The sequence below is a fragment of the Oryx dammah genome, unplaced genomic scaffold, assembly GCF_014754425.2.
Source record: "Oryx dammah isolate SB20612 unplaced genomic scaffold, SCBI_Odam_1.1 HiC_scaffold_2, whole genome shotgun sequence".
NCBI lineage: Eukaryota > Metazoa > Chordata > Mammalia > Artiodactyla > Bovidae > Oryx > Oryx dammah.
The window spans coordinates 195,134,208-195,149,726 of record NW_024070186.1 but is presented as its reverse complement, the minus strand read 5'-3'; the positions used below and the strand labels follow the sequence as shown (position 1 = coordinate 195,149,726).

The window sequence follows — 15,519 nt, the reverse complement described above, 5'->3', positions numbered from 1 at the left end:
CTTGTTTGCAAACAGTGATTTATTGGTCAGGGAGAATTTCACAATGGAAGAAAACAGGAAAAAATTTAAAAGAACATAGTGACAGTATTTTTGTTGGAGGGCGAGCGTTGGTTCTGTGTTTGCTTACTGTTGCACCCGTAGCAACTAGTTTAGTGCCTCGTTCACATGTGTCTGTGCACTCAGTCGCTCAGTCGTGTCTGAACTCTGCCCGCCAGGCTTCTCTGCCCACGGGACTTCCCAGGCAAGAATACCGGAGTGGGCTGCCATTTCCTTCTCTGGGGGATCTTCCTGACCCAGGGACTGAACCCATGTCTGTTGTGTTTCCTGCGTTGGCAGGTGGATTCTTTTCCACTAGTGCCACCTGGGAAGCCCCGCCTTGTTCATAATAGATTTTCAAATAAAAACGTGTTGAACCAATGAAAGAATAAGGATGAATTTTATCCGAAGGAAAATCTATATCCTGGATAGCAACCAAAACAAAAATTCTTCTGCCCAGTAGGTTGGGCCATACATGTCACCATTAAGCAGCTGGAAGATAACGTAGGTTTGGCCAACTTACACTTTCCAGTTGGCCTTGGCTACCTTGATTGCTGCCCCTTAAGGTAAGTGAGTTCAGCTCCAAGGTCAAAAGGCTGGTCAGGGCAGAACCTGCATTCCTGATTGTTTCTGAATGGTTTTGAGCCAGTGCCCTCTTCAGCTCTCTTCACCCCAAATGCTCTGTTACTATGGTTACCAATCCTGCAGTTCACCATCAGCTGTGGTATCTCTCAAAGGAGAGTATGTAGACCTAGACCTAAAAGTTATCAGATGTCCCTGATGGCCCAGTGGTTAGGATTCCACCTGCCAATGCAGGGGGCCTAGGTTCGATCCCTGGTTGGGGATCCTCCATGCCACAACTAAGAGTTCACATGCTGTAACTAAAGATTACACGTACTGCAACTAAGACCTGGGGTAACCAAATAAATAAATATTTTTTTAAAACACAAGATGATGAGCTCAAGAATCTGGCTTCCTGGGTTCCAGTCTCTTCTAGCTGTGTGGTTTTTATTTAACCTCTCTGAGCCTGTTTCCTCATCAGTTCAAGTAAGGATAAGAGACTACAAAGGTTGTTGTAAGGGTTAAATGAGATACTGCACGTGAAGGACATTCAGTCAACACTGGCCACTCATATAGATGCAGCCCTCAAAGTTAGTGAATGTGATCAATACAGGAGAACAAAGTGGGAAGTATTTGGGGTATTAGAGTTCCTTATGTAGCAAGTAATAGTAAGCCCAACTGAAATGGAATTCAGCAAGCAAAGAAGACTTGACCTCTGCCACTGGAATATCCAGAGACGGGACAGGCTTCAGGAATGGTTTGAACCAGCAGCTTAATGGCATCATCGAGGACAAAGGTCCTTTTTGTCCCTCACTCTGTCAGCTGAGTATCAGCTTCATCCTCAGACCAGCTTTCCTCTTGGGATGGCTGCCAGCTACACTTGGGTATTCACGCTGCCACATTCACTTCCATTGAAGGGGAGAGCAGGGAGGTTCACCCGGGTATTCCAAATAGGAGTACCAAGATTCATCCTGCTTGGCTTGAGGCAGAGGCTAACTTCTGCACCCAATTTGGAGGCTGGGAAAATGGACTTTGCCTTTTAGTGAGTTGAACAAGCACCCCACCACCACCACCACCACCACTGAGGCTGCAGGGAAGATCAGTTTCTCCCAAATCATAGAGATTGGCTGCTTAGGGGAGAGGAAGACTCCAGATGGAGACCTGGATAATACTAGAAAGTACTAGAAAGGGACATGGGTGCTGGGGAGACATTCAATACATGGGTACCTAATAAGGTGTCATATCTGGAATGAAAAGAGCAATGTGTTTAAAATGTCCCACCAGTTAAGAATGAGCCCAGGATAAAGCATTTGAAAAAGAATAGATATATGTATAATTGAATGACTTTGCTGTATACCTGAAACCAACACAACATTGTTAATCAACTATACTTCAAAATGAAATTAAAAGTTTAAAAAAAAAAAGAGTGAGCCCAGGATGAATGAAGTTGCACTGTGAGAACAGGAGATGCCTGGAGCGTAGCAGGAGCTCGCAGTGGACGCCCTTCATCTCCCAGACTCAAAGGCAAATCTATTAATAAAATTCCTTCCTGGCAAGCCGTCTCCTGCTGTAAGTTCAAGAAAACTAGTATTCAAAGGAAGAGGGAGGAAATTCTAGCCACAAAGCTGCAGCCTCACAGCCCTGCAAGGTCGCCCAGGACAGATGCGATTTCTTAGGAAGAGCAAGAGGGCATAAAGAGAGAAGAGGCAGAGGCTCTCCAGCATCACGGGGGCAGCAGGAAAGGGGCCGGGAAAGACAGCCACATTAGGATGGTCAACCCAGAGGGCCACGGAAGCCAACAGGCAGGCGGAAATGTTACCTCACATCTCCAGGAGGCAGGTGGGAGGGGCCTTGAATGAGCGTCTGGGAAGCAAGGTGCCCCCTGTCCTGGCACCAGGCTCCGTGGGCTCCTCTGGTCCCCGAGCCACCACGCAGCTATTCTTGCTATGGATGGAGCTCCAGAATCTGCAGGATTAGCAGTTTATAAACTCTGCAGTCTGGAGGAGGGGCACCCAGAGCCTGGCATTCTGAAGTGGTTCCAAACACTAGCCCAAAGCCCAGGGACCAGACGGCGAGGCCCCTGGGGTACACAGTTTGTTGTCTGTCACACACTCGACACAATGAGGTTGTGCAGCACCCTGACCGTCCTACTCTGATGGTGCTCCCAGGAGCGGTAAAGGGTGCCGAGAGAGCTGTGTGTGCAGCTGAGAGGCATTCAAGCTGGCCAAGAGTCCAAGGCGCCAAAGGCAGCCTCCATTGTTTCACCATAACTGGACTGAGCTTGGCTCCTGTGGCCCAGGTTCTGAGTTGGGGGCGGGGGGGATGAGTCTGCTCCTCCTGAGCCTCCCTTCTCACCTGCTGCTCAAACTCTTACTTCTTTGGGGTGTGAAAGAGGCTCTTAGTCCCAGTTCAGGCAGTCCCACTTTATGATTTATGGTTTAAACCATAAACTTTTGCAATTTTTATTCCATTCCCAAATCCCCAACTTGGCGCATACACACACACACAGACACAAATAGTTCATATTTCAGACCTTAGTTTTTTCAACAGATACACTAAAGTCTACTTAGCAGGCTGAAAGACCAAAAAGAGCTCTTTTAAGGCTAAATCTCCCACTGCCGGCCCCTCACACACACCCCAAGTTCCTAAAGCTGCCTTGACTATTAGGGGAAGAACAGCAGGTATAAGGGATGGAAGGGCAACTCCTCCAAATCGCTGCCACGTTTCAAGGATGGGTGTGGTCTTATTCCTGGCAGGGCTGGAGGTGGTTTACCTCGACAAACAAAAGATTTCGAGTGAGTAGAGGGGAAGCAAGATCAAGGGGAAAGGAAGTCGAGAAAGATGAGGTGTGCCAGTGGGCTGACCTCACTTCTCCGGTGGAAGCAGGGACATTGGGAGAGACTCCCGCCAGCACTTGGCTCATAGACCAGCTCTGCACGCAATGTCAGGCCAAGGCTTGTGCCAAGAGCTGAGCAGAGAGTCAAGCCTGCCTGCATCTGGATGTGACGGCTACTACTTTGTTCTCCACTGTTGTACCACTAATGCTTCCTATGACATGGCCATGGGATTTGTAGTCCCAAATACTGCTCATCATACCGCATTGCTCTCCAGAGAGTGACCCCAACAAGCCTCATCCTTAATTCACCCCAGATTCGTGGGCAAGTAAGCCCCCAGCTTTTGGCCTGTTTGTCACTAAGCCAACTCTCCTCCTCTGAACTTGTTTTGAAACAGCTGTGGCAGCCAGCATTCCCGACTCTCTGGAGGCTGACTCCACACCCCACCATCTTCCCCAGCACCCCAACATTTGCAAACTGGGTAGGAAAATGAGTGACCTTGTCTGTGGTAGGGACAATGTCCTTTGCTCACCCCACGGCTTCCTCTGCCTGGGCACAGGGACAGTGACATCTCCCAGGCTCCTTTGAAGTTTGTCCTGGGCTTTGAAAAGCACACAGAAGAAATGGAGGTCACTTCTAGACCATGCCCTTAAAACATTCCCGCACAATCCTCTGGCAATCTCTTCCCCTTCTATTGATATAATGGCTTTTACAGAGGTGACCACATGTTTAAGATGTTGGCATCACAAGATAGAAGGATCTGGAGCCCGGCATCTTTTCCTGGAGGTAGCCCCCAGCCCCAGCCCAGGAAATCCATTCAGTCCACACTGAACTGTAATGTAGGCAATAAATAAAACTTTATTATGTTAAGCCACTGAAACTGCGGGTCGTTTGGCACCACAGCCAGCATGCACCACCCTCATTAATACACTAGCCAAGTTGATGACCCCATGCTAGTCATCAAGCCTACCCTCAAAATTCCATTATGACATTGGTCAACTTCAGCTCCATGTCACGGGGATGGACAAGCATCTGGACCAATCCCTCCATCCCCTAGCAGGCTGCCACCTGCTCCCCTGCCTTTGTTACCCAGGGTCCTACTGCACAGTGCAGTACACTCAGAGGGCTTCGGGTAGGAGTACATGATGTGATTGCAAGGTATTAATTGCCCAGTCGGGCTCAACCTCCTCAGTCCTGAGTGGCCGGATGTGTCGGGATAGACTTGGCCTGGAGAGAGGAAGACAGCAGCCAATTTTAAACTGATGTCTGGGTCTTCCCAATCAATCGCTGCCTCTCCACATTTGCTCTCCTTGGCCGAGGCCACTTCCCCAACTCCTAACACATCCTGAATGAAGAGCCTCTTAGCATTCTGATTAAATTTTACTACGGCAATGAGTAATTTTGTTAGGGCTGCCATAAAAAATACCACCGACTGGGTGGCTTAAGCAATAGACACTTGTTTTCACACAGTTTTGAAGGCTGGCAAGTCTGAGGCCAAGGTGTCGGCAGAGCTGGTTTCTCCTGAAAGCCTCTGTCCTAGGCACTGTGTCCTCCCATGGACTTTCATCCGTGCACATGAGTTCCTGGTCATCCCTCTGTGTCCAGATGTCCTCTTCCTGTAGAGACACCAGTTAGATTGGGTTAGGGACCACTCTAACAGCCTCATTTTAATTTAACCATCACTTTTAAGACCATATCGGCAAACACAGACACATTTTTGAGGTACAAGAGTTAGGAATTCAACATGTGAACTTGAGGGGACGAAATTCAGCCCATAACCAACTGGCTTCATTTTGTGGTGTGTGTTGTCATGTTTGATAAAAGCCTCTTCTTATAGGGGAAGTCTGATCAACTACAACATACCCTTTTTAAAATACAAATTATGTATTTATTGGCTGTGCTGGGTCTTCGTTGCTGTGCGCAGGCTTTCTTCAGTTGTGGCATGCGGGGGCTACTCTCTGGGTGTCTTGCGCAGGCCTCTTATCGCCACGGCTTCTCTTGCTGCGAAGCGCAGGCTCTAGGATGCGGGGGGTTCAGCACTCGTGGCATGACGGCTCAGTAGTTGCAGCTCAAGGGCTCCAGAGCTTGGGTTTGTTAGTTGTGGCCCACCGGCTTAGTCTCTGAGGCATGTGGGATCTTCCTAGACCAGGGATCGAACCCGTGTCCTTTGCATTGCAAGGGGGAGTCTTAACCACTGGACCACCAGGGCAGGCCCACAGCATACTCTTAACAGGGAACTGGGGTTGGGCTGTATGTTTCCAAAATTTGCTAGAAGAAAAAATTAGGAGAAAGTCTACACAACCTTGGGTTTGGGGATGGGTTACTAGATACAACACCAAAAGGATAATTTCCCCCGCCCCCAAGTTTTAATAAACTGGATTTTACTCAAATTTAAAACTTTGCTCTGGGAATAACACTGTTGTGAAAATACAAATTACCCACTGGAGAAAATATTTTAAATCACATATCAGATAAAAGACCTGTGTTCAAAATACACAGTGAAAAAACTCTTAAAACTCAACAATTACAAAAAGTTTTTTTAAACAAACAAAATATATAACAAAATATATGAACATGCACCTCACCACAGAAGATTCACAGGTATCAAAAAGCACATGAAAGTATATATATTTATGTACAATTTCTAGATATTTACCCAACTGATTTGTGTCTACACAAAAACCTATATGTGAATGTTTATAGTAGATTTATTAATAATCACCTAGAAGCAACCAAAATGTCCTTCACAGGTGAATGGATGGTGGTCCATCCATAAAATGGAATAATGTACAAAAATATATAGGAATTAGCTATGAAGACACAAAAACATGGATGAATCTTAAATGTACATTACTAAATGAAAAAAAAAAGGCTGTTTGATTCCATTTATATGACAATCTGAAAAAGAGATGGTAAAAAGATTAATGGTTACCCGAGGACTAAGGGAGCAGAAAGGTTGATGACACACAGGGGATATTTTAGGGCAATGAAACTCCACATGGTGGACACATAACATTAAGTGTGGGTCAGAATCCATGGAAAGTTATAGCCCAAAGAGTGAACCTTAATGTATGCAAATTTTCAAAAACGTTTAGGGGACTTCCCTGGTGGTCCAGTGGTTAAGACTCAGCACGCCCAATGCGGGGGGCACAGGTTAGATCCCGGGTCAGGGAATTAAGATCCTGCATGCTGCAGAGTGCAGCCAAAAAAAAATTTTTTTTTCATTTAGTAAGTTAGGGTATCCCAAGATGAAATAACAGAAGTGACCCACCAAAATGAAACTGTAGTACAAATGTATGAAACAACTTCAGTGAAAGGGATGAGGGGGAAGAGATGGTGACCTAACTAAACTGGGAAATAGTGGAGACTATGTGAGAAGGCGTGTGCGATGCTCTGTCGGCTGAAAGGGCCCAGAAGCAGGGATACCCCAATAGCAACGAGCACATCCAGGTCTGGGTTTCTAACATCATTCCCCGAGAAAAGAAACCAGAGCTCCTGGGAAAAACAGCTGATTCTAGGGGTGATTCTAGGGGTGGGCTGAGCCTGGCCTGTGTTGTAGTACCAGGAATAAGACAGTGTAAAATACACACACAATCTGAGCCACAAAATAAATAATGTAGTTCTGGGTTATAAAACAAAGTATAAAGTAAAATATCCATGAGTCCATACTGATACAAGTGATTAAATGAGCCAACAGAGGAGAAGTATGTCTCCCATACGGAAGAACCCCAGATAAGTTATGTAGAGCTTGACTCCCCACCTTGAACTGACATCCTTCCAAAGAGGGCGGTATGCAGGGTGGGCAGCATTCCATTCCAGAGTGTAGACAGACCACAGTCTGTCCCTCCATTCGCCAGGAGATGGATGAGTTAGATTGTTTCCAGTTTTTGGCATCTGTGTGTTGTGTTGCTATAAACATTCACGTCCAAGTCTTTTTTTAAAATTTATTTTATTGACATATAGTTGAGAACATTGTGTTAATTTCTGCTATACAGCATAGGGGTTCAGTTATACCTACACGGATTCTTCTTCATATTCTTTTCCATTATGCTTTATGACAGGATATTGAATATAGTGCCCTGTGCTATACAGTAGGACCTGGTTGTTTATCCATTCTATGTATAACAGTTTGCATCTGCTAATCCCAAGCCCGCAATCCACCCCTACCCCTACCCCTACCTCCTTGTTGGCAGCCAGTCTGTCCTCTATGTCTGTGAGTCTGTTCCTGTTTCTGAGGTGGGTTCATTTGTATCAGATTTTAGGTTCAGATTTGGATCTGCTTAGGTCACATATGAGCGAAGCCGTATGATATTTGCCTTTCTCTTTCGGACTTCCTTCCCTCGATATGATACTCTCTACGTCCATCCGTGTTGGCGCGTTTGGCATTATTTCATGATTTTTATGGCTGAGTAGTACCTCATCTTCTTTATATAATCACCTGTCAATGGATTCATGTTCACTGAATCCATATCTCTCGGGTAAATACATACCTAAGAGTGGGACAGGGGTCATTTGAAAAGTGTTTCGGATGTTCAGCTTTTCATGAGACTGTCAGACAGTACTCCCTAATGGTTGTACCATTTTACATTCCCATCAGTGGTGTCAGGGAATCCATTCTTTTACCACGTAGAGAAACACCAGGTTGTTAATCAGGAGGACAAAAGAGCAGCCCAAGTAAATCAGCCATGTGACCACCTTGGTTTATGTCCAATTACCACGCAGTACAACAGTTTTGCAGCCTAACAGGCATTCAGAGCTGTGCTTGAAGATGAGTTCAGCTACAGCATCAGTCACTCTTCCACCGGGCTGGGGACACTCTTGTTCACTCATGGGTTGTTGTTTTTTTTCCAATGACGATATACTGTTACCATCCTGGCAGAGTTTATAATGTACACGAGACTAGAGCACACACACTAGAGCACATCCATCTCACACATACACACACACTCACACACACAGCAACTTGGAGCACCTTTGGTTAAAGCCAACTCTGGAGAACATCCAGCTCAATCATGGTGACCTATTAAGGATATCTTCTAATCTATCTGATCCCCATCCCCCACATCCTGAGAAAACAATTTAAAAATCAACTTTTAATTCTAGAACAGTTTTAGGCTTGCAGAAACGTTGGGATACAGCATGGAGTTCGCTCTTACCCTGCACCCAACGCCCCCTATTGCTGTCATCTTACTTACTATGGTCCATTTGTCACCACTGAAGAACTAATGTTGATCCATTATTATTAGCTAATTCAGATTTCCTTACTTTTCACCGAAAGTGCCTTCTCCATCCCAAGATCCCACGCTGCATCTAGCCACCAGGTCTCCAGTCTGTGACAGCTTCTCAGGCTTTCCTTGTTTTTGATGACCTTGACCATTTTGAAGAATCAGGTATTTTCAGAATGTCCTTCAATTTAGGTTTGCCCGAAGTTTCTCTCATAGGCAGACTGGTTACAGGTTTTGCAGAGGAAGACCACAGAGGCAAAGTGCCATTCTTGTCAATCATATAAAGGGTCCTCGCTATCAACCTGATTTTCCCCTGCTGGTGATGACCTTGACCACCTGGCTGAGGTCATGTCCGTCAGTCTTCTCCACCGTACAGTACTGTCTCCTCTTTGGAAAGAAGTCGCCAAGTATAGCCCACAATTAAGGGTGGGAGTTCTCCTTTAAGGAGAAGTAGCTTGTCCAGGTGACTGTCTCTTTTCCTCACTTATTTAACCAGTTATTTATATTAGTGTAAACTTGTTGATATTTATTTTATACTTTATATTACAACCCAAGTCTATGTGATTTACATTCCTGCTCAGCTTGTTCCAGTTTTGGCTATGGGAAGCCCTTTCCTTTGGCTTCTGTGTCCCTTTGACAAACCCCATGGTGTGTGTGTGTGTGTGTGTGTTCACACGTGCTTACTCTCTGGCACTAGAAGATGGTCCAGGCTCACCTCCTGTATTTCCCGCCCCAGCCCTGGAATCAGCCATTTCTCCAAGGAGCCTGGGCTCCTTGTTCTGGGCAGGGATCTTAGAGATCAAACTCTCACACTGGATGTGCTCCTTGCTGGGGGGAACACCCTTGCTTCCAAGCCCTCTCAGCTGACAGAGCCGGCAAGCTTGGGTGCAGATACTAACCTCTGTGGGCTCCCAGGTGGCTCAGTGGGAAAGAATCCCTCGGCCATGGAGGAGACCTGGGTTCGATCCCTGGGTCAGAAAGAGTCCCTGGAGGAGGAAATGGCAGCCCACTCCAGTATTCTTGCCCGGAGAATCCCTTGGACAGAGGAGCCTGGCGGGCTGCTGTCCATGGGGTCACAAAGAGTCAGATCCAACTGAGCACTGCTACTGGTCCATGTGCATACCTGTAAACGTTTCCGTCTGTTGTAGGCTCGTCTGCAACCTCCCACTGCAACACAGAGGAATCCGGCTCCTACGGTCTGCGGACGTAATCGCTCAATGCCCATGTGCATGTATGGCGTGATTTCAGAACCGTTCACCTGCGCCCTTGCAGGGGCCACCCTTCCCGACTAGAGCACAGTGTTATGCACGGTTCCTTTTGCCTTTCGTCTCACAGACCCCGCTCCTTTCCATAATTACTTAGGCCAGCATCTTTTCTCTCATCCCAAGCTCTTTTTCTGGCCTGAGTCTCCCCTTCTCCCGCCACTAAGCCTGGCCTGTGGGGCTCAGGCAGTGGTGTCCTCTGTGGGGATCAGATCATGCCTCAGTGAGTCTCAGTGGTCCCCTCTGCCATCACTGGACTGAGTGAACCCCCCATACAACCCCCAGAACAGCCCAACTGAATCCTCCTGACGCACCTGCCGAGCTCTGCAGCCTCAGGGGTGGACCCAGCCCCAGGCCCAGCTCTGGTCAGTCTTGGCTCCTTCCTGAGGACCCCTGTGCATCACCCCAGGACCGTGCAGCAGGAGCCAGCCACTCTGGGCGCTGGCCAAGCTGTCCAGCCATGCTGCTGGTCCTCCTGGTAACGGGGGCCTTCTCAGATTACTCGGAGGATCACTTTGCCTTAGAAACTCCAGCTGTCACCTCTGATGCATTAGTAACCAATGCCAAGGCCCTGAGCAGCAGAGGACTGGCAATAAGCAAGCGTCCCCAGGCGTCCCGCCAGCGCCGTGCTCTGTCCCCACAGCCATTGCCGTCACCAGGGAGGAAGGTGAGCAAACCTGGAGGGAGGCGCAGTACCCAAGATTCTGGGACGGGTAGCCTGGGATGCCTCCTCTGGTGAGCCCTGTCGGGAGCCTGGATTCCTGTTTCCAGGTGAAGGGGAAAGAGGGGAGCTCTACATGGGTGGGACAGGGCTTAGGTCAATCTGCAGGGCTGAGGACACACTGGAGGGCTCAAGGCATCTCAAAAGCCCCAAGGGGTTTGAATGCCGGCAGCCTCTTCGGCTCTGTGGCTCCCCAGGTTGGGTGTAGACAGGTTGGGAGCAAGCTGCTCTGGCCTCTGAGCAGCAGCCTCGCTGCAGGTCACTGGTCAGAGCCGGTATGCACATGGAAGGGGAGCAGGAGCCTGGCCTCATCAGTCTCAGCCAGCCCGGCTTTGCCTGTGCATGAGCTGACTGCTTGACTCAAGGGGCAAGAACTGATCTCAGGCCCCTCCAAGACCCAGGGATGCTCCTACCCCACCTGGGCCCCATGGACCCAGGAGTCCCTCACTGCCCCCATGTGACAGGTAAGTGTCCCTGAGGCTCCACGGCAGCACCACTGCCTGGCAGAGGAGGACCAGGGCCCCCGCGTGGGCTCGGGAGTGAGCCTGCCAGCCTCCGGGTGTGGCAGCCCCACCCAACCCAGTGTGAGGAGTTCTCACACCGAGCCCTCTGGTGGCGGATGACAGGTCCCACTGGATGTCACTCGAGGCCTTTCCTCCCCAGTCCATGATACTCTTGGGGGCCTCCTCCCTGCCCCCAACTCCAAGAGTGTCTTGGGAGAGGCCAGCTCCTGGGAGACGGAGCCAACAGGAGCACAAAACCCATAGGGTGGGTGGGAGGGCTGTCTAAACATCTTCAGAAGGCTGAGGGGGGACCAAAACCAGGGCCTTCAAAATCCAGCCCCCAGAGGTTCTTCTAAGCCAGAGGTTAGAATTCCTTAGAACTACGGACTCTTCCCCCAGAAAACTAAGCCTTTACATCATATCTTACCTACAGTTTCAGAGGTCATCCATGGATGCCTGTAAGGAATCCCTGCTCTCAACAGACACATGGAAAAATACACAGATAGACTGTTCCATCCAGGATAGTCACCCTTGCCACCCCCGATGCGTTTGTGTCTCCAGCCCATGCACCGTCTGCTTTCAGAGAATAGAGCCTCCTCCCCTCCCCTGAGCCAGTCCTAGAGCCAGGAGCTCAGAGGACGATTCCCACCCCCACAAAGCAGCCATATCATGGCTCCTCAAGATCAATTCAAAAGGCAAATGACCCCCGAAGTCAGCAGGAGTTTGTGAACTCCTAACTACCAAGGGGAAGTCCTTTTGTCACATTGAAACTGGTGACTTTCAGGCACAGCCGGGTCCAGGAGGTCAGGCGATATCCTAAGAACTGATGGTCCACACAGAGGCAGAGGAAGAATAGTGGCTCACACTGGCACATTCGTTGAGTCTGAGCGGCACGCAGCCCTGTGGGCAAGGCCGCAAGGAATCCCCTGTGACCTCTCTCTCCTCCAGCTGCACGGCCACCACTGCCATGCCGGCCACCAACCAGGGATGGCCGGAGGACTTCGGCTTCCGGCTGGGGGGCTCGGGTCCCTGCTTTGTCCTGGATGTGGTGGAAGGGAGCAGCGCACACGCCGGGGGTCTGCGGCCCGGGGATCAGATTCTGGAGATGGAGGGGCTGGCTGTGGGCAGCCTGAGCCGCGAGCGCCTAGTGCGTCTGGCCCGGCGCTGCCCGCGCGTGCCGCCCAGCCTGGGCGTGCTCCCCGGCCCCATCGGCTGCCCTGACGCGGGATCCAGCTTCGAGCCGCTGACCACAGCCTTGCGGATCCCACGCTCAAGCCGCGGCCTCTATCTGGGCCGTGAGTTGCTACGCCTGGCCGGCCGCAAGCGCCCCGACGCCGTGCACCGAGAGCGTAGGCGCAAAGCCCAGGAGTTCAGCCGCAAGGTAGGGCGCGCAGGGCGGGGCAGAGCCCTAAGGGACAGACGGTCTGGGGTGGGGCTCTAGGGACGCTGTTCTGGGGGGCTGGGCACCGTGGGCCCGGAGCGTCAGGAGCCAGGCAGGCCCTCCTCAGGCCAGGAGTGGGAGCCTGGAGCTAAGGAAACTTCCAACGAAAGATTTATCAGAAATATAGTGATGCTCAAGCTTCCAGTCCTGTCCTAAATTTTCATGAGTTTTGTTTGCTTGATTTGTGGGAGTTGCTTTTCTTTTTCTTTTTTTTAATTAAGGTAATACAGATATACAGTAAAGCACATTCATTAAGTGTACATTTAATGAACTTTACATAGGCATACACCCTTGTAACCACCAGCCTGATCAAAATGTAGATGAATAGAATACAGACAATAATATTAGTAGAATGCAGAACATAGAATGATTCCTTCAACCCAGAAGGTTCTCTCCATCTCAATATGAAGCTCCAAGATTCCCTGTAGAAGAAGAGAGCCTAGAAGATTGTGCATCAACTCTTGAGGACTCCGAGGGTGGGCGGGGCGGGGCGGGGTGGGGGCCCGGAAAGCGAATTCCTGTATTTTCAGTGGATATTCATTGGCCAGAACTAATCACACCACTGCTCCCAAAGGATGCTGGGAAATGTGTCCAGGAAGACGGGAAGACCTAGAAATGGTTTAGTCACTAAGTCGTGTCCGACTCTTGCGACCCCATGGATTCGCCAGGCGACCCCCCGGGCTTTCTGTCCATGGGGTTTTTCAGGCAAGAATACTGGAGTGGATTGCCATTTCCTTCTCCAGGGGATCGTCCGTCCCAACCGAGGAATCGAACCCAGGTCTCCTGCATTGCAGGCAGATTCTTTACCAACTGAGCCAAGAGGGAAGCCTCTAGAAACATTGGTGAGCCCTAGTGCCTTAATCAGAGAGGGCAATGGCAACCCACTCCAGTACTCTTGCCTGGAAAATCCCATGGACGGAGGAGCCTGGTGGGCTGCAGTCCATAGGGTCACTAAGAGTCGGACACAACTGAGCGACTTCACTTTCACTTTTCACTTTCATGCATTGGAGAGGGAAATGGCAACCCACTCCAGTGTTCTTGCCTGGAGAATCCCGGGGACGGGGAGCTTGATGGGCTGCCTTCTCTGAGGTCACACACAGTCAGACACGAGTGAAGTGACTTAGCAGCAGCAGCAGCAGCACGTTAATCTGTTCCAGCTGCCATAACCGAACTACCACGGGCTGGGTGGTTTATAAACAATAGGATTTCCCTCTCACAGCTCTGGAGGCGTGAGATTTGAGAACAGGGCTCCAGCATGCTTGAGTGCGGGCCTGCTTTGGATTGCAGACTTCTGGTTTTGTCCTCACATGATGAAAAGGGCAAGGAATCTCTTTGGGGCTTTTTTTTTTTTTTTTTTTCAAAAAAAGGTTTTTATGTGGACCATTTTTTTTGTCTTTATTGAATTTACAGCATCGTTTCTGTTTTACGTTTTGGTTGTCTTTGGCCAAGAGGCATGTGGGATGCCTTACTCCCCAACTAGCAATCAGGTCTGCACCCCCTGCACTGGGAGATGAGGTCTTAACCACCAGACTGCCAGCAAATCCCTGAGGCCCTTTTATAAGGGCACTAATTCCATTCATGAGACCTCCACCCTCATGACCTAGTCACCTCCCAACGGCCCAGCTTCCTAATACCATCACCACCTGGGGCATTCGATTTTCAACACACAAATTTTGGAGGAGGGGGCGGGACACAAACATTCAGACCTTAGCAACTGGTAAAGTCTGCTTTATTTCATCTGGTAAAGTCATCCCAGATGACTCACTGTAGACCCAAAAGTCTGCCCCAAACTCCATCCAATCCCTGGGGAGTCAGAAGAGAGGTGGTCAGAGCCCCCAGATGAGCAGAGTGGACTTGGTGAGGAAACAAAGTCAGGTTGTGGCCTAGGGAGGAATCTGACCAGCTGCCCAGGTCAGCTTAGGCACATTTTCTGACAAGGGGGAACAGGGACTGGTGGATTCTGGTTAGAGCTCGCCAAGCAGCTCCACAAATCCCCAGAAAAGACCACCTCCAGAAGATCAAGGGCAGCTGTGGAGCCCCCCCACCAGCTTCCGACATGCAGCTCTCGGGTTCTCACCAGCATTCTCCCTGCCCCAGTTTTTCCTCCTCGCAGAGACTGATATTTAATAGAAAATCCATTAGTGTCCCGTGATGGTGCCTCATGCTTCGATGTAGGCTGAGAGCGTCTGGGTAATAGCTGACACCAAAACCGCGCTGTGGTGGGGCCCCAGGAGGGAGGAGCTATTTTTTCCTCTTTCTTACATAAAACATCTTTCCAGAGAGCCATGTTCTCCTTTGAATTGAGGCTGCCACTGGCTTTGGCTTCAAAGCCACTGACCTTCCTGGGCCTGATGGGTTCTGGAGGAGCAGGTGACTGATACCACAGCCGGCCCCACGCACCTTGAGAATGGCCAGCTGCCTACAGCTCTTTGTTTGAGCTCTGTAAACGCTCCCTGCGTGCACCAGGCCCTGTGCTTGGCCTGGACAGGAGTAAGATGTCAGGTCTGCATCTCGGGCCATCTCGTCTGGTGAAGGAGATCTGGGGTGCAGTTGCTAGGACTCAGCCGTGCACAGAACGTGGCCTTGGCCTGGGTGCCCTCGAAGCCGCCTGCTAGTACCTGCTTACCCTCTGTGATGTCACCCTCTCTGGGAAGCCTTTCCTCATCCACTGTGCTGCCATTTAGGAAGCAGTTGTATATACAATTCTGAAGTTCAGGGGCAAACCATGGGCCACAGATCACAATCAAGGGCCGTCTGGGATCCTCGGCCAGAGCAGCGGCGTCAGGGATCGCTTGTGGCCAGGGGTGGGGGGGATTGCAGTGAGTCAGCACAGTTGTATGAAAATAGCCAGGGTCGACGGCTCTGGACAGAAAGAAAAGGCTGGTAAGGTTGTGGAGTCAAGGGAGGAGTTTACTGATTTATTTATAGGCGGGGAG

The 15,519-nt window shown here is 49.8% G+C and overlaps 1 protein-coding gene across 1 annotated transcript in view; it reads left to right on the top strand.

Annotated features, from left to right (window-relative positions):
- The first annotated feature begins 12,103 nt into the window (after positions 1-12,103).
- LOC120856162 (Grid2 interacting protein) overlaps positions 12,104-15,519 on the top strand; it is a 31,068-nt gene continuing 27,652 nt past the window's right edge. The window contains exon 1 of the mRNA XM_040231211.1: positions 12,104-12,523. Coding sequence (XP_040087145.1) covers positions 12,110-12,523 — 414 coding nt within the window. The 5' untranslated portion in view covers positions 12,104-12,109. The remainder of the gene's footprint in view (positions 12,524-15,519) is intronic.